General features: G+C 41.9%; 1 protein-coding gene across 4 annotated transcripts in view; it reads right to left on the reverse strand.

Annotated features, from left to right (window-relative positions):
• Positions 1-19,767, reverse strand: part of LOC122555564 (NXPE family member 3-like) — a 72,771-nt gene that overhangs the window by 16,692 nt on the left and 36,312 nt on the right. For 3 of the 4 annotated variants that reach the window (XM_043701593.1, XM_043701591.1, XM_043701592.1), the window contains exons 4-5: positions 7,792-7,865; positions 2,054-2,257 (exon numbers count right to left, since the gene is read on the reverse strand). In XM_043701593.1, the coding sequence (XP_043557528.1) occupies positions 2,054-2,257; positions 7,792-7,865 (278 nt within the window). Of the gene's footprint in view, positions 1-1,712; positions 1,887-2,053; positions 2,258-7,791; positions 7,866-19,767 lie in introns of all 4 variants that reach the window. The other variant, XR_006313302.1, reaches the window with a different exon arrangement.

Below are 19,767 nucleotides of genomic sequence, written 5' to 3' on the forward strand. Positions count from 1 at the left end.
AGGAAAAGGAGGAAGAGAGAGAAGAAAGAGAGAGAGAGAAGAAAAGGAAAAAAGAGAGAGAAGCATGAGAGAGAGAGAGAGAAGAAAGGAAAAAAAGAGTGTGGAAAGGGAGAAAGAAAGAGAGTTTGAACTTCAGAAATTGGTACTAATATAGGCAAGTAGGCTTAAAAGAATGGAGGTGAAGGTAGAAAGTAGACTTAGTGAGGAAGAGAGTGAGGCTGAACAAAGACCAAGTGGCGATCTATTTAAATATATCCAAACATTGCCTAAATTTGATGAGAAGGATGTAGAAGTCTTTTTCATCTCATTTGAGAAGATGGGCTAAACAAGTGCAGTGGCCAGTGACCATGTGGGTTTTGTTGATCCAAACAAAATTAATGAGATATTAATAAGGTATTCCGAGGCAGTGTCTGGGGAGTATAAGGAAGTGAAGAAAGCTATTTTAAGTTCATATAAGCTTGTGCCAGATGCAAACAGACAATGTTTCAGGAATCTAGGGAGGAACCCTGATCAAACCTACATTGAATTTGGAAGGATTAAAAAAAGTAATTTTGATAGGTGGATAAAGGCATTAACAATAGAGCAAACATACCACACTCTTAGAGAAACGATTATTTTGGAGGAGTTTAAAAATTCAGTTCATGAAATAATGAGAACTTATGTGGAAGAGCAGAGAGTTAAAATGGCAAGGTTAGCAGCTGAAATGGCTGATGATTATGAATTGTTCAAAAACCAAAATTTGGCTTCCAACATCAATTTCAATCTGTGAGGGATAGAAATTAGGGAAAAGAGAAATCCTCAGATGGAAAGGGAAAGGTAGATCTCAGTGAAGAAATAACTTAGCTCAGGATAAAAAGGAAATCCATAAATGGGAAAGAAGTGAAAAGTTTTCATTGCAACAATGTAGGCCACATGAAGTCACAGTGTTGGTGGGTTAGGAAAATCTTTTGCATTGGGAAGACAGATGTAGGAAAACAGAGTAAACCAGTGAATTTTGATAAAGTGGCAAAGGAAAGCACAGTGGAAGCTAGAAAGCTGCACCAGAATGTATAACCTAGTCAGAGGTTGGTTAAGGAGAATGTGCCAGATCTTCTTAAACCATATACTTGTGACGGTAAGGTTTGCTCACATAGGCAGGAGCGCAGGTAAAGACGTTACAATATTAAGAGACACGGGATCATGTCAATCTTTGATGTTGAGAAATGAGGAGATATGTAACTCAGAAGGATTGTTGCCAAAAAAGGTGCTGGAATGTGGAATTCATGGTGAAACAGGAAGTACTCAATTATCTTTGCATACAGATGAGGAAGGACATCACTTTGATTGGGACAACACATCCATCCTAGGACAAGCCTAACAGAGACATGCACGAGAATTCCTAGAAGCAAGGCATTCCAACCGGAACTCTATCAACAAACACATCAAGTTAGATCCCATCTATCCCCCTGAGAAAAAGAACAGGAAATGACATTACCACAGGAAATGATGTCACCACAAGAAACAACATTACCAACCCAAAGAAACCCAAACATATAAATAGAAAGCAGGAATTATCAATAGTGCTTCACCTGGAGACCCACAGAAGATGTTACCTAGTAGGGTGACAAAACGTCTGGAAATGAACCTTCCAGCTCAGCAAACAAACCTACATCCAGAACCTCAACCTGAGCTACAAATCTTCTCAAAAGTCATGAATAGCAGCTTACATTTACCTTCAAAATAGGAAAACCTTAGGGCTGAACATTTTGAGGGGGTTTGGTCTGGTCCATAACATCATCACCTGTAAGTTCCCCTCGAAGTCTCATCATCCTGGTTCAAATATATTGCCACTCCTTCACTGTTACTGTAGTCCTGCAACTCTGTCCCTGATGGCATTGTAGGTCTACCTACAGGAAATGGACTGCAGAAATCAAGATAGCAGATCACCACCACCTTCTCAAGGGCAATCAGGTATGGGCAATAACTGCTGGCCATCCAATGACCCCATGCCTCACAAGTGAATGAAAAAAACTTAGATTAGACCAGAATAAACATGAGAAACAACACACTTAACCTGGTACAAATTCTGTCAAATATTCAAACCACTGACGTATAGTGGAATCTCCAAAAATGTAGACACTTTTCCCACGGAGACAGTTTATAATAGTTGCAGGAGTGTTGAAACGCTGAATGTTGCAGCTTGTTGACATCCACTGATCCTGATAATAAAATCCAGATGGTGAAAGTAGAGGCTTCCCAGGGAAACATTTTCCAGGGTCTGCAGTTGAAAGAAAAACCAAAATCATTGAAAGACACTGAAATCAATGGCCTTCTCTATAGATGTCCATCATTCAAATGATTCATGACAATTTCTGAAACAATAAGATTGCCAAACAATGGATTTCTACTGTGTCTTGAGACAAAAAGTTTTTAAAAAGCAAGAGAAGAATGATAACATTGTAACAAAGCAAACGTATGAATTAGGAGCAGGAATAGATCACTCAGCCAAAATAGGTTCCGCCTCATCTCTGTCTTGAATGAGTGGTCCCTTATTTCTAAGGTCTTGAAAGCAGAATTCAGGACTTATGAAGGAAATTAAAAAGCAAGACCTCGAGAATAGTAATGTCAGGATTACTCCGAGAACCATGTATTTGTAAGCATGGGAATATGAGGATCACTCAATTAAACATGTAAATGGAGAACTAGAGTAGAAGGGAGCACATCAGATGTTTGAAGCTTTTGGACCAGTTCTGGAGCAGCTGGGACCTATACAAGGTGGATGGTTTACAACTTAAAGGGACTGCAAGACAAATGCAGAGGTAACTGCTTCTGGTATAATTTCCTGTTGTTGATCCTGCTGATTTCCTGATGGGTGTTTGGTGAGTAGGACTGGGAATGGAATATTCAAAGTATCAACACTGAAGAAAAGAAAGAAAAGGATGTCTTGGTGAAATGCATAACTTGGACTTTGAATTAAATAGCAATGTGGGGTGGGGAGAGGGAAGACTCCAGTTGTCTAGTAAATTCAAAACTCAAAGCTAAAGCAGAAGGGAGGAGTGCAGATAGGTGATGAGACTAATTGTTTCCAGAAAACTAAAGGAAGGGACAGAATGTAAGAACATCATAATGCACCAAATCAATTGAAGAAGTTTTGGGAAATTTGATAATAGAACAAATTTAAAGGCCTTGTATCTAAATGCACAAAGCATTCAGAATAAAATTAATGAGTTAACAGTGCAAATAGAGATGAGTTGGTAACAATTACTGAAACGTGGCTACAGGGAACCAGGTTTGGGAATTGAATATCCAACTGTACTCAATGTTTCAAAGGAGAGACAGGAAGGAAAGGAAATTAAGTAGTTTGTTCGTAACGGATAGATCAGTGGGAAATTATAAAGGCACTGAAGATCTGAAGATCAAGACGTAGCAGTCTAGGTCAGAATAAGAAATAACAAGGGATGGAAGTCCTCTATTGGACTAATTTTTAAGTCTCAAAAGAGTCACCCTGTAGTGGGGCTTAGCATAAACCAGGAAATACTGAAGGCTTATAAGGAAGGTACTCAATAATCATGGGAGATTTTAATAAACATTCATCAAAATTACAGGAATAGCAACAAGGGAGGTTCATTGAACTTATTAAAGATTGTTTTTGGAGCAATGTGCTATGGAACCAACCATGGAGCAGGTTATTCCAGACTTGGTATTATGTAATGAGGTGGGATTGATAAATGATTTCACAGTGAGGAATCCTCGAGAGAAGAGTGAATTTACCATATTAGAATTTCAAATTCAGTCTGAGGGAAAGGAACTGGACATTCCAAACAAGCATTCTGGAGTTAAACCTAAGTAATTACATGAGCATGAGAGCACGTTTGATCCTACTGAACTGGAAGGTAGAACAATTGATGAGCAGCAGCAAATCTTTCAGAAGATACATCAATTGCTCCCAACTAAAATATATTCCAGACGGTTGGAAAGATGGTAAGAGGAGGGATAAACATCCCTGGCTAAAGACAGAAGTTAAAGATAACATAAATTCAAAAATTAAGGCATGCCATATTGCAAAGGCCAGTGGCAGCCTGAAAGATTGAGAAACTTCTAAAGATCAACCAAGAATTATTAAAACAATAAAAAAAGCAAAGATAAGTTTTAAAAGAAAACTAGTGCAAATTATAAAACAAAAAGCAAATGAAACCTGATTCTAAAAAAGCTTTTAGAAGAACAGAAAAGGAAAGGGGGTAGCTAAAGTGAATGTTGGTTCACTGGAGGATGAGATGGGGAGTTAATGGTGGGAAACACAAAATGGCAGAGATGTTTGAAAGAAGTCCACAGAGACCGGTATTCTGACACCAAGTCAACCTTTATTTACACATAGAGAGTGCTTAACAATGATCCATCTCTCACAGAGGCAGTTCTCAGAGTGACAGGATGTCTGACACTCCTGTTTTTAACAGTCAGCCAGGGCTCCCTGTTTGAACCAGAACAACAGCCCCAATCAGGGAAATCATATTCTATGAGATTCACCTGGCTGACCTCACTACTATCACTAAACAATAAATCAATATTTTGTCTCAGTTTCCATGGTAGTGGATGGAGTACAATCCCAATAGCAACAGGTAATGCAGAAGTTATAGAAAGGGAAGAACTTAGAACAATCATCATTAGGGAAAAAGTATTGAGTAAAGTATTGGGATTAAATGCAAATAAGTCTTCAGGATCTAATGGATCTTAATAGAAGTAGCAACAGAGATAGTGGCTGTAATATTCCAAAACTCTCTGGATATGGCAAAAGTCCCAATAGATTGGAAACTAACAGAAAACAGAGAGTTGAGATCAAATGAGTTGAAAGGTTTTTCTTAGAGCCGAGGAGATTGAAAAGGGACATAATTGAGATGTATAAATTTATGAGGGGCATAGATAGGGAAAACAGGAAGTAACATTTCCCCATTGATGCAGGGACCAATGACATAGATTTAAGATAAGGACAGTAGATTTAGAGGGAATGTGAGGAAAAACCTTTTCACTCAGAGGGTGGTGGGAGCTCACTGTTTGCAAGGGTGGTGGAAGCAGAAACAGTCATAACATTTAAGACGCATTTTGATGTACTCTTGCAATACATAGACATTAAAGGCTGGGGGCCAAGTGCTGGCAAATGGGATTAGAAAAGTTGGGTGCTTGTCTCCAACTGACACAGATGCGATGGGCTGAAGGCCCTTTTCCTATGTTGTTGACCTCCATGACTCTATGACTTTGATAATTAGCTTCCGAAATCCTAATGATTCCAGATGATTCCACATGATTGGAAGCTTGCAAATGACACCACACTATTGATGAAAGGGGCAGGAGAAAAAGCAGGCAACTAAAGACTGACCAGCCTTTCATCAGTGGTAGGGCAACTCTATTATAAAGGATGTGATAAATTGACATTTGGATAAAATAAGAGATAAAAATAAGAAGTTGGCCATAGTCAGCATGTGTTTGTGAATGGAAAATCATGCTTAATAAACTTGTTTGAGTTCTGAGGATATTACAAACAGAATTGATATTGGTGAGTGGATGGTTGGAGCATGTTTGGATTTTCAGAAGGCTTTGATAAGATTTCTTAGCAAAATTAAAGCACATGATAGCAGGTAAGATATTAGCATGGATTAAGGGTTGGCTAACAGACAAAGACTGTAGGCATTAATTGGTCAATTCTCGCAGAGGCGATAAGATTTCTTAGCAAAATTAAAGCAAATGATAGCAGGTAAGATATTAGCATGGATTAAGGGTTGGCTAACAGACAAAGACTGTAAGCATTAATTGGTCAATTCTCGCAGAGGCAATCTGTGACTCATGTGATATCACAAGCATCAGTACTTGAGCCCCCCGCCCCCCCGATTCACAATATTTTATCAATGACTTGGACATGGGGACCAAATATAATATTTCCAAATTTGCAGATAATACAAACTTAAATAGGAGTATATGTTGTGAGAAATATGTAATGTAACTTTAGGGATTTGGACAGCCTTAGTGATTGGGCAAGAGCATGGCAGATAGAAAAAAAAATGTGAACAATGAGATTATTCACTTTGGTGGGAAGAAGAGGTGTGCGGAGATTTCTTAAATGGTGAGAGGTTGGGAAGTTTAGAAGCACAGAGACTTGTGAGTTCTGATCACTAAGTCATTGAAGGCTCATCTGCAGGTACAGTGAACTATTAGGAACGTTAGCCTTTATTACAAAAGGATTTGAGTACAGCAGTGGTTAAGTCATGCTTGAATTAAATAAAGGAAGTGCAATGAAAGTTCACCAGACTTGTTCTTAGAAAGAAAGGACCATCCTATAAAGAGAGATTGAGCAAATTGATTTTATTCTTCCAGCATCAGTATTTCATACAGGCACCTTTTAAATGACAGGTTGTGGCACTTTGGATTTAGATAGATGTTACGTTGCCATCTTTCTTTAGAACAAATATAAATGGAGCTACACCAAACTGTGGTGGTCCAAATGATAACATTTTGCTTCACTCCTCCTGGATGAGCACACTGCACTTCCTTGGATAACCATTAATGAGGTTGCATCACCTTTAAGATGTAATATTGTACCACCCTTAAAATTGCCAATTGTATCAGGATCATTTGAGTATAGGTGTTTGACATTATTGGCTGATTTCAGTGCTGACATGTACGGCCTATTACACAGTATTGAGTGTGGTTTGAATCTCATGAATTGTAATGACACAAGATCTGTGTATACTGCATTCAATATCTTGACTGCCCATGTGACATTGACGCACTATAACGACACCACGACCTCCAAGTGAGGTTCTAGGAATTGACCTGTATGGCTAGCTACTTCCTTAGGGTGTTAGAAAAGGGCCTCCTGACACCCAAGGAAACTTCCTTCCACTTCCTGTCTACACCTGGTCTAAGGATTCCAACACTGCATTCAACAGCCTGGATCTCATTCCACAAACTGGAAGTTCTCTGTTACTGTCACTTTGCCAGGAGGGGTACTTTTTCTTATAATTGTTCCTGCATGACAGTCTCTAGTAACTTTCTCAAAGTTAAAGCAGTTTCCCTTTAGGAGCAGCAAGCTCAAATCACGAATACCACTGGGTTTTGTTTCGAACATTCAGCCAGCTAGAAGCAAGTATTGTGATTGGCTACCTGCCCCAATAGGGCTGACCATGGCAAACAGTGAATCATAGACCTGAAAGTAGGAGCTAATCAATTTTTAGCCTTCCATGTGCATTTTAGTTCATTTATACTTTCATGAATCTCTGTGGGTAATTCTTCTCTATTAACACGGCAATATAACTGAAAGTTGGCAATGGGAAATGTTTTGGGGTTCACCTAGTATCCTATTGCCCTGGTAAGCAGACTAGAGCCAGTTATGTAGGCATATGGCATGGGTAGGGATACAATACAAAGTCTGTGCAAAGGCGATGAGCACACTAACTATTAACTTCACTGCAATATCAACAAGCCTCTTTCACTAGCAATAGACACAAAGCATCATGTTGACTGGATTATATGGTTGACAATAGCCCTCCATGCAAATGGCTGCCATGACTTACTGGAGCTCCAAACAGGGTCAACCTCTAACAGTGTGTCTCCGAACCTGCCCTCATGCTGCTATTGTGCCATTCAGTACAAATGGTTCTCTATTCTGTCACAGTTTCCCCCTTTTATAGCAAACTGATGCTTTGGAATATATTATCTTTACAGCAGCAAAGGATTACTGTAACATTCTTCTTACTCGTGTTCCATCTGACAGATAAAACATCTAATGCGACAATCATTGCAAATAATTTATATTTCTCCTACCTGAACGAGGTGAAGGCTTTACAGTTATATAATCCAGATCACTGGGTGATATGGGTGTCTTGACATTGATTCCACTGAAAATACATTATTATCATATGTTAATATCATAGAATCCATACAGTATGGAAGCAGACCATTCAGCCCATTAAGTCCACACCAACCTTCTGAAGACCATCCCACCAGACCCACTCCCCTATCCAATCCCTGTAACCCTGCAGTCCCCATGGCCAATCCACCTAGACTGCACACCTTTGGACTATGGGAGGAAACTGGAGCACTCAGAGGAGACACAGGGAAAACGTACAAACTCCACATAACCAGTCACCTGAGGGTGGAATTGAATTTGGGTTCCTGGTGCTGTGAGATAGCAGTGCTAACCACTAAGCCACTGAGCTGCCCATGCATTTGTTAAAGAATTGCATCCATAAACAGGAACGAGTGAAAATATCAGAAAACAGGAAGCACAGGAATAAAAGCCAATGTTTCATTGTTTGAAAACGCAAATAGTATTTCACTGAGTCCTCCTGAACACTTCAGCCATGACATATCCAAGGATGATTCCCTTTATCAATAATTGTATTCTGTCCCAGTTATCAGTGTCTTTTGTAGCCAGATTCAAGCAATCACGGGTCAGTTAAATATGTGGACATCAAACACCACCTGAACAATTCATAATCAGCCTATTGTCTATAAGGAAGGAGGAATTTATCTCCCTTAGCCTGATCGACAACAGACCAAACAGAAGAACAGAAGAACCAGGAGCAGGAGTAGGCTGTCTGGCCCCTCAAGCCTGCTCCGCCATTCAATAAGATCGTGGCTGATCTTTTCATGGCCTCAGCTCCACTTACCCTCCCTCTCACCATAATCCTTAATTCCCTTACTGTGCAAAAAATTATCTATCTAAGCTATATAAAAAAAACAATGAGGAAGCCTCAACTACTTCACTGGGCATGGAATTCCAAAGATTAACAACCCTCTGAGTGAAGACGTTCCTTCTCAATTCAGTCCTCTTGTCCTAGTTTCACCCATCATTGGAAACATCCTCTCTATTTCTATCTTATCTATTCTCTTCATAATTTTGTATGTTGCCATAAGATCCCCCCTCATTATTCTAAATTCCATTGAATGTAATCCCAGTTTACTCAGCCTCTCCTCATAAGCCAACCCCCTCAACTCTGGAATCAACCTATTGAACATCTTCTGCACGCCCTTCTGGTGCCAGTACATACTTTCTCAATTTAGGAGACCAAAACTGCACACAGTACTCCAGGTGTGGCCTCACCAACACCCTGTACAGCTGCAACATAACCTCCCTGTTTTTAAACTCAATTCTTTAGCAAAGAAGGACAAAATTCCATTTGCCTTTTTAATTACCTGTTACACCTGCAGACCAACCTTCTGTGATTCATGCACAAAGACACCCAGGTCCCTCTGCACAGCATCATGTTGCAACTTTTTACCATTGTTATTCCTCTCAAAAGGGATGAGTTCACATTATGAACATGGTACTCCATCTGTCAGACCCTTGCTTACTCACTTAAACTATCTATGTCCCTTTGCAAAGTTTCACAGTCCTCTGTACACTTTTGCTCTACCATTTATCTTAGTTTCATTCGCAAACTTTGACATACATGACATGTCGTTCCCAACTCCAAGTCATCTATGTAAATTATGAATAATTGCAGATCCAACATTGATCCCTGAGGCACACCACTAGTCACTGATTGCCAGCCAGAATAGCACTAATTTATTCCCACTCTTTACTTCCTGTAGTTAACCAATCCTCTAGCCACACTAATACATTGCACATAATATCTTGCATCTTTATCTTATGCAGCAACCTTTTGTTTAGCACCTTGTTGAATGCCTTTTGGAAATCTAGATATACCATATCTACTATGTTCATAATGTCTTCATTGAATTCCAAAAGACTAGTTAATCATGACCTCCCCTTCATGAACTCATGTTGCATCTGTCCAATGGGACAATTCGTATCTATATCTTTTGCTATTTCTTCCTTGATAATAGATTCAAGCATTTTCACCACTACAAAAGTTAAGCGAACCGGTCTATAATTCCCCATCTTTTGTCTAACTCCCTTTTTAAACAGTGATGTCATATTTGTTGTTTTCCAATCTGCTGGAACTGTCCCAACGTCCAGTGAATTTTGGAAAATTATCACATTTGCTATTTCTCCTGCCATCTCTTTTAGCACCGTGGGATGCACTCCATCAGGGCTAAGAGACTTGTCTATCTTTACTTCCATTAGCTTGCACAACACTACCTCCTCCGTAATAGTGATTGTTTCCAGGTGCTCACCAACCTTCATCTCCTTGTCAATGACTGGCATGGTGTTTTTGTGCTTCACTGTGAAAACCAATACAAAATACCTCTTCAATGTCTTGGCCATTTCCTCATATCCCATTACTAAATACCTCTTCTCATCCTCGAAAGGACCAATGTTTACTTTAGCCAGTCTTTTTTGTTTTAAATATTTATAGAAACTTTTGCTCTCTGTCTTTATATTTTGAGCTAGTTTTTTTTCTCATAATCTACCTTACTTTTCTTTATAGCTCTTTTTTGTGATTTTCTGTTGCTCTGTTGATCTTTAAAGCTTTCCCAATCTTCTAGTTTCCCACTAATCTTGGCCACTTTGTATGCATTCTCTTTCAATACAATAGCCTCCCTTATTTCCTTAGACACGCAAGGCAGGTTACACATTTTCCCTCTTTCCTTCGTTTTGACTGGTATATACTTTTTGATGAGCACTTTGACAAATTGTTTTGAAGGTCCTCCACTGTTCATCAACTGTCCCACCATAAAGTTTTTGCTTCCAGTCTACTTTAGCCAACTCCTCCCTCATCCTATTATAGTCTCCCTTGTTTAAGCACAGGACCCTAGTATTGGATTTTATCCTCACATTCTCCAACTGTATTCTAAATTCAACCAGACTGTGATCGCTCCTTCCAATAGGAACCCTAACTATGAGATCATTAATTATTTCTGTCTCATTACACAGGACCAGATCTAGGATAGCTTGCTCCTTCATCGGTTCCATTACATACTGTTCAAGAAAACTATCGCAGATAAATTTAATGAACTCCTCCTCAAGGCTACCCTGACCGAAATGGTTCGACCGATCAACATATAGGTTAAAATCCCCCATGACAATTGCCTTCCATTTTTACAGGCATTAGTTATCTCTGTGTTTATTGCTTGCCCCAATGTGATATTATTATTATTATTTGATGATCTATAGACTATGCACGTCAGTGATGTTTTCTTCTTTAAATTTCTAATTTCTACCCAAATGGATTCAACCCTATTTTCCATGGAACCTTATCATCTCTCATCACCGCCCTGATGTCATCCTTAAATATCAGAGCTACACCATGTCCCTTACCTTCCTGTCTGTCCTTCCAAATAGTCTGATAGCCCTCAACATTGAACTCTCAGTCATGACCATCATGCTATCATTTTTCCGCAATGACTATTAAATCACAATCACTCGTCATGATTTGTACTGTTAACTCATTAGCCTTGTTACGAATGCTATGAACATTCAGGTAAAGTACCCTTTTGCTAGTTTGATACCCTCTCTTTAAATTCTAAATGACATGTTTGCCCCTTCTATTCCACCCCAATGCTAATTAATACTGCAATTCTCCTGGATAACACCCATCTGACATAACAAGATTCCAGATTCTAAAACCTAACTGTAGCAAACAGAATAAAAACATCACTGACTAAGCTACATTTTTTCTGGGCAACTTATATTCAAAGTTACTAAACAAAACTGCTTTCCTATTTTACTTAGAAACACAACCAAAAAATCTACTGTCCTTTCGGTTGTCATTTGATTTCTGGATCCAATTCAAAATTGTTCTGAGCTCCAAAGGATTTATTTCCACTCTGGTCATTTTCTATCCTGGTAACCACAGAACTGCTTGTCGCACTGAAGATTTTTTTTATTCCCCTGGAGATTCTCCCTCTCATGTAAGCTGAGTCAATCTTCCAGGTTTATTCTAAATACTCATGAATTTGATCTTTTCAACCTGAGTGCAAGCACCCACCCACAGTTCTGTGCAATGAACCATGTAGATTGTCAGCTGATAACTTCTCTCTCTTTTTCTCTCTGTTTTTCTCTCTCTCCCCTGCTCACCTCCAATCCTGGCAAACTGAAGCCTATGAAGTTCTATCATATTTTGGGCAAACTTGCAACCCAATACTTCCATGGTTTCACAACTCTCTTTCTCTCAAAATCTGTTAATATGGCCACATGCTTCATATAGACTTTCTATCCAGGTAAAAATGCTGAATAGCTCTTCCTTAGACCCAACCGTACTCTATCTTGGAAGCAAATGAACAGTTTAAAAGCATGATCATTTATAACTTGGCATCTTCAACATTTTCCTGGGAATTGAGAGTCTAGCAATCTAACCTCTGTAAGAACAGGTACTGCTGCCATAGTCTCCACGTGTGAACATCTTACATGTTCTTTCCAGTCAAGCAGTCTCGGCCTTTAAAATAACAGCTCACAGGCCGGAATCGCATCACCAAGTCACCTTTCAGTTACAAGTGCACAGTACATGGGCTCTGACCAGCTAGCTCAAAGCTAGTCCCTAGAATGAGGAGACTTTCCTTAGAATGACACCAGGAGAAAGTGAAGATTGGAAATGTTGGAGATCAGAGTCGAGATGTTTCCAGTAAACATAAAAACCCTTCATCACCAAAACGTCGATTCTCCTGCTCCTCGGATGCTGCCTGACCTGCTGTGCTTTTCAAGCACCATACATTTGAGACTTTCTGATGCTCCTGTTTATACTTGGCAGCTAGGGCTCCTTGATTGGCCCAGGTGAACAATCCAATCATGGATCTCAGGCTACCAACCCCAATCAAGGATCTCATAATCAATGAGATCCATTTGGCCATGGTTCCAAACATGACATCCCTCCCCACTAAGTCCAGAGATATAGATCTCTTGCAACTTCTCCTTGGGACATTTTTGTACCTTGTACGGTTCCTCTGACTTGGAATCTAAAATAGTCAGCATGTACCGGACCATTGCCCATTTCTTGCACCCGGAGTCATCTCGGGAGGGTTTCTTCATCCCCTTTGGCAATAATAGTATTGAGGTTGATTCCATCCTGCCTCTGAGATTTCCTTGACACTAGACAAATTGAGGAGAACCCATGGTTTCTGACAGCCTTTTTGGCTGTTCTGAGGGGCCAGGTATGTTTTGCTCCTGCCCTGTTTGTGTGGTAGCAGCTTCCTGGTGATCCACGTATTTGTTCAGGACTGCCTCACCTGCCTTCACCTCTGAGCTTACTTTTACAATCAGGACTCCCGCCCACCTTCCGAGGACCCCTTTGCCTGCCTCCAACACACTGCATCCACCTGGACACCTCGTGGTGTCCTAATACCTGCCCTCGACCTCTTCATTTCCAACTGCCGCCGAGACATTAACCGCCTCAACCCGTCTACCCCCTCCTCCACTCCAATCTCCCACCCTCACAGCCCTCCACTCCCTCTGCTCCAATCCCGACCTCACCATCAAACCAGCAGATAAAGAGGGTGCAGTGGTAGTTTGGCGCACTGACCTCTACACTGCTGAAGCCAGATGCCAACTCAAAGACACCTCCTCCTACCGCCCCCTCAACCATGACCCCACCCCCCCATCACCAAACTGTCATCTCCCAGACCATACATCACCTCAAGAGATCTCCCACCCACAGCTTCCAACCTCATAGTCCGGGAACCCCGCACTGCCCGGTTCTGCCTCCTTCCCAAGATCCACAAGCCTGACCACCCTTGTCGACCCATTGTCTCAGCATGCTCTTGCCCCACTGAACTCATCTCCATCTACCTCGATACTGTCCTATTCCCCCCTAGTCTAGGAACTCCCACAGATGTTGAAGACACCACCACGCCCTCCACCTCCCCCAAGACTTCCATTTCCCCGGCCCCAACGCCTCATCTTCACCATGAACATTCAATCCCTCTACACCTCCATCTGCCATGACCAGGGCCTCCAAGCCCTCCATTTCTTCCTCTCCTGACGTCCCCAACAGTACCCTTCCACTGACACTCTCATTCTTTTTGCTGAACTGATCCTCACCCATAACAATTTTACCTTCAAAATCCTCCCACTTCCTCCAGACCAACGGGGTAGCCATGGGAACCCGTATGGGCCCCAGCTATGCCTGTCTCTTTGTTGGCTATGTAGAACAGTCCATCTTCCGTAGTTACACTGGCAACACTCCCCACTTCTTCCTCCGCTACATTGATGACTGCATTGGCGCCACCTCGTGCTCCCGCGAGGAGGTTGAGCAATTTATCAACTTCACCAATACATTCCATCCTGACCTTAAATTCACCTGGACCATCTCTGACACCTCCCTCCCCTTCCTGGACCTCTCTATCTCCATTAATGACCACCAAGTTGACACTGACATTTTTTACAAACTCACCAACTCCCACAGCTACCTGGATTACACCTCTTCCCACCCTACCTCCAGCAAAAATGCCATCCCATATTCCCAATTCCTCCCCCTCCACCATATCTGCTCCCAGGAGGACCAGTTCCACCACAGAACACAGCAGGTGGCGTCCTTCTTTAGAGACCGCAATTTCCCTTCCCACGTGGTTAAAGATGCCCTCCATCGCATCTCATCCACATCCCGCCCCTCCGCCCTCAAACCCCACCCCTCCAACCGTAACAAGGACAGAACCCCCCGGTGTTCACCTTCCACCCTACCAACCTTTGCATAAACCAAATCATCCGCCGACATTTCTGCCACCTCCAAACGGACCCCACCACCAGGGATATATTTCCCTCCCCACCCACTTCAGCTTTCCGCAAAGACAGTTCCCTCCGTGGCTACCTGGTCAGGTCCACGCCCCTCAACAACCCACCCTCCCTTCCTGACACCCTCCCCTGCCACCGCAGGAACTGTAAAACCTGTGCCCACACCTCCCCCCCTCACCTCCATCCAAGGCCCCAAAGTAGCCTTCCACATCCATCAAAGTTTTACCTGCACATCTGCCAATATCATTTATTGTATCGGTTGCTCCCGATGCGGTATCCTCTACACTGGGGAGACCGGACGCCACCTACCAGAGCGCTTTAGGGAACATCTCTGGGACACCCACGCCAATCAACCCCACTACCCTGTGGCCCAACATTTCAACTCCCCCTCCCACTCTGCCGAGGACACGCAGGTCTTGGGCCTCCTTCACCACCGCTCCCTCACCACCTGACGCCTAGAGGAAGAACACCTCATCTTCTGCCTTGGAACACTTCAACCCCAGGGCATCACCCATTGACTTATTGTACTCTATGCTACTTTCTCCCCACCCCCACTCCACTCTCAGTTATCTCTCCATTCTGCAGGGTCCCTGCCTATACTGATGAAGGGCTTTTGCCCCAAATGTCGATTTTCCTGCTCCTCGGATGCTGCCTGACCTGCTGTGCTTTTCCAGCACCACTCTAATCTAGACTTTGGTTTCCAGCATCTGCAGTCATTGTTTTTACCTGAACACAAACCCTGACCCTCACATCAAACTTCCTTCCCTGAAGTAAATTGTTCCTCTCACTCACAGAAGGCATGTGGCCACCGTTGGTATTCCTACTGCCACTTCCCCCTCTCCCCCAGGTCTAAGAATATCAGGTTTAACCTGGTGCGGAGTCTTCTTCCCATCAGCAACTCTGCAGGAACTATCCTGTGATTGCGAGAGGGGTGATCCTATAATTGAACAGGAATCAGGTCAGTTTGGTATTGAGTGAAACTGTAGACTGTTTCTTTCAGCCTGTTTTAATGTTTGGACTGCTCTTTCCATCAGACCATTGGATGATGGATGGTATGGAACTAGCTGAACATGCAAAAATGCCATTCGACACCAGCAAATACGCATGCGTGACTAATGACTTTGGGAGTCTTCGTATTGCAAATGATGCTCGCAGCTTTTAATCATCGTTCCTGAGTTTGCTGAATAAACTTTATGTACGTCTAACCACTTTGAATGGGCATCCACGATGATCAGGAACATTGAGGCCATGAAGGGACCATCATTGTTGACGTGTTACCCAGTCATTCCCACAATGTAGGGGCTCAGCCAACGGTAATTCTTGTCCTTGTTGGCACTCTGGGCCCTCCCCTCCAATGCAGCTCTGTCAGCATCCAATCAATAGCTTCTTGCTAGATTTTCATCTTGGAAGGCCCTGGTGGAGTTCAGCCAGTATCTGGAGGTGACCTTTACTTGGGATAATCATCTTTGCTCCCCACAGTAAAATGGCATCCTCGATGGTGATCTGGTTTTGTGGGTCCAGAAAGATTTCAGTCCTGGTTGTGATGGCCGTTCTGTTTCCCCCATTACCACTCGCTGTTTTAGTTTTGCTAGGCTGGGATCTTTTGGTGTCCATAGGTGGATATTGTCAGCGGTGACCAGAAGGGTGCCCAGGAAGTTTAAAACCAGAATAGACTCTTCCAAGGCAGGCACCACCGAGGGAGTATCTGCAAGTGGGAGGAGCCTCAAGGCATTCGCATTAGCCACTTGGCCTCCTGGACAGTGTGCTAACTAGTATGTGTACACACTGAAAATAAGGGCCTATTGCAGAATTCAACCAGAAGTTATAGGCAGCACCAACATGTCTTCTTTAAATAGCCTCATCAGCAGATTGTGGTCTATTACTATTACAAATTTAAATCCATAAAGGTGTTAGTGGAACTTTTTCACACCAAAGATGGCTGCCAAATCTGTAGTTGCATCAGCCAAAGCCCACGAAGCATATGCTATCAGGCACTCCTCTCCGTTAGGCCACTGGTGAGCTAACACTACCCCAATATTGTATGGGGAGGTACTGCATGTCAGCAATACCTCTTGCTTGGGATCAAAGCAGATCAACAACTTAGATGACGAAAGCTGCTTTTTCACTTCCCTGAAGGCTACTTCTTGGCCACGTGACCATTTCAATGCTGACCCTTTTTCATTAGCAGGTGTAAGGGTACCAAGATGGAAGCCAGTTTGGAGCTGTGATGGTTGCCTGCCTGCAGACAATGGGTAATCAATTAAAGTGGAAGACTAAGTCATCCTCAAATGCAGCAACTGCAAGAGAGATCTCACTTCTAGTCATTTTTAATTTCAACAGTTTCTCTCCTGAAGTAATACTTCCCTCCATTATCTATATCAGCAGACCTCAACTCAGTGTTTGAATTCTTTATTTGGCCCCCCCAGAAACAGAAGCTCTTTAATTGAAGGCTCTCTGCCACTAACTGGTCAATCTCTCTGATAATTGTTAATACAACAGGGCAAGGTCAAGATACATACTTGATTCTGTGGTGCAGGGATCCTGATCTCAAACAAAAGATTCGGCCACAGTAATTATGCTAACTGCTCTGTAAATATTCTGGTTTCCTTTTTCACTTTATTTAAGGTGCAAGGTGATGTGTGTAGTTTTCTGTGGAAGATTACAGTTAGGATATCTGCCTTGGCCTCACTTCCCTCTTTTCAAACAATGTTAAACTTCTGATAGACAATTAGAGAAAGAAAAGATCACAAGTCAAACTTTACGTTTATTCCTAAACTGAAATATTATGGATGTATATCTCCTAAATTCACAACCCACCATGAATTCCCTGTTTTCCTTTATTTCCCTTTTAAATAGTGTGGTTATTGTTTCCTTTGATAGCCACGTTTGGGGCACATTTTCTGTTTTTTTTGTGTCAGACAAGAATGAGCAATTGTTGCAGTTCCTTGTTATGGTCTTTAAATGTTTGCCATTGCCTGTCTACCATCATCCCTTTAAAACGTTTTCCCAACTTACCATAGTTAAAAATCGCCCAACACCAGGTTATAGTCCAACAGGCTTATTTGGAAGTACAAGCTTTTGGAGTGCTTCGCTTTCATCAGGTAGCTAGTGGAGTTGGATCATAGGGCACAAAATTTACAGAAAAAGATTATAATGTATGTAAATTTGCTCATTAAGCTGGAATGTTTGGTTTCAGACATTTTGTCACCATACTAGGTAACATCATCAGAGAGAGTGTCCGGTAAAGCGCTGATGTATTGTTCTGCCTCTCTATTTATAGGTCTTGGTTTCTTATAGTGGATGATGTCATTTCCAGTTCTTTTTTTTAAGGGAAGGTAGATAGGATCTATATCGGTGTGTTTATTGATAGTGTTAAAATGCCATGCTTCTAAGAATTCTCGTGCGTGTCTTTGTTTCACCTGTCCTAGGATGTGTGTGCTGTCCCAGTCAAAATGGTGTCCTTCTTTGTCTGTACGTATGGAAACTAGTGATAGTAGCTCGTGTCTTTTGGTAGCTAGTTGGTGTTCATGTATCCTGGTAGCAAGTTTCCTGCTTGCTTGTCTGATGTATTTTTTTTATAGTTCTTGTTTGGCATTTTCAGTAAGAACAGAGAAAATGGTAAAACAGGGGTTGGTGTGGCACTGTTAGTCAAGGACAATATTACAGTTGCAGAAAGCATGTTTGACAACTCCTCTACTGAGGTAGTATGGACTGAGATTAGAAACAGGAAAGGAGAGGTTACCCCGTTAGACCTTTCCTACAGGCCTCCGAATAGTTCCCGAGGTGTAGAGGATAGGATAGCAAAAATGATCCTTGATAGGAGTGAGAGTGACAGAGTAGTTATTATGGGGTCTTTAATTTTCCAAATATTGACTGGAATACTATAGTTCAAGAACTTTAAATGGGTCAGTTTCTGTCCAATGCGTGCAGGAGGGTTTCTTGAAATAGTACGTTGACAGGCCAACAAGAGGTGAGGCCACATTGGATTTGGTACTGGGTGGTGAATTCAGCCAGGTGTTAGATTTGGAGGTGAGCACTTGCTGGTAGTGACCACAAATTGGTTATGTTTACTTTAGTGATGGAAAGGGATAGGTATATACCACAGGCCAAGATTTATAGCTGGAGAAAGGCAATTCTGATGCAATTAGGCAAAATTTAAGATGCATAGAATGGGGAAGGAAATTGCAGGAGATGGGCACATTGAAATGTGGAGCTTATTCAAGGACCATCTACTGTGTGTGCTTGATAAGTATGTACCAGTCAGGGAGCAAAGAAGTTGTTGAATGCGGGAGCTGCGGTTTACTAAGAAAGTTGAATCATTTGTCAAGAGGAAGAAGAAGACTTATGTTAGGATGAGATGTAATGGCTCAGTTAGGGAGCTTGTGAGTTGCAAGTTAGCCAGGAAAGACCTAAGGAGAGAGCTAAGAAGAGCCAGGAGGGGACATGAGGAGTCATTGGCGGATAGGATCAAGGAAAACTCTAAGGCTTTCTATAGCTATATCAGGAATAAAAGAATGACGAGAGTAAGATTAGGGCCAATCAAGCATAGTAGTGAGAAGTTGTGCATGGAGTCAGAGGAGATAGAGGAAGTTCTAAATGAATACTTTTTGTCAGTATTCACACGAGAAAAAGACAACGTGGTCGAGGAGAATATTGAGATACATGCTACTAGTCTAGATGGGATTGAGATTCACTAGGAGGAGGTATTAGCAATTCTGAAAAGTGTGAAAATAGATAAATCTCCTGGGCCAGATGAGATTTATCCTAGGATTCTCTGGGAAACCAGGGAGGAGATTGCCAAGCCTTGGCTTTGATCTTTATGTCATCATTGCCTACAGGGATAGTGCCAGAAGACTGGAGGATAGCAAATGTTGTCCCTTGTCCAAGAAGGGGAGTAGAGACAACCCTGGAAATTAAAGACCTGTCAGCCTTACTTTGGTTGTGGGTAAAGTGTTGGAAAGGGTTCTAAGAGATAGGATTTATAATCATCTAGAAAGAAATAAGACAATTAGGGATAGTGAACATGGTTTTGTGAAGGGTAGGTCGTGCCTCACAAACCTTATTGAGTTCTTTGACAAGGTGACTGAACAGGTGGATGAAGGTAAAGCAATTGATGTGGTGTATATGGATTTCTGTAAGGCATTTGATGGGGTTCCCCACAGTAGGCT

This window comes from Chiloscyllium plagiosum, chromosome 12 (genome assembly GCF_004010195.1).
Source record: "Chiloscyllium plagiosum isolate BGI_BamShark_2017 chromosome 12, ASM401019v2, whole genome shotgun sequence".
Classification (NCBI taxonomy): Eukaryota; Metazoa; Chordata; class Chondrichthyes; order Orectolobiformes; family Hemiscylliidae; genus Chiloscyllium; species Chiloscyllium plagiosum.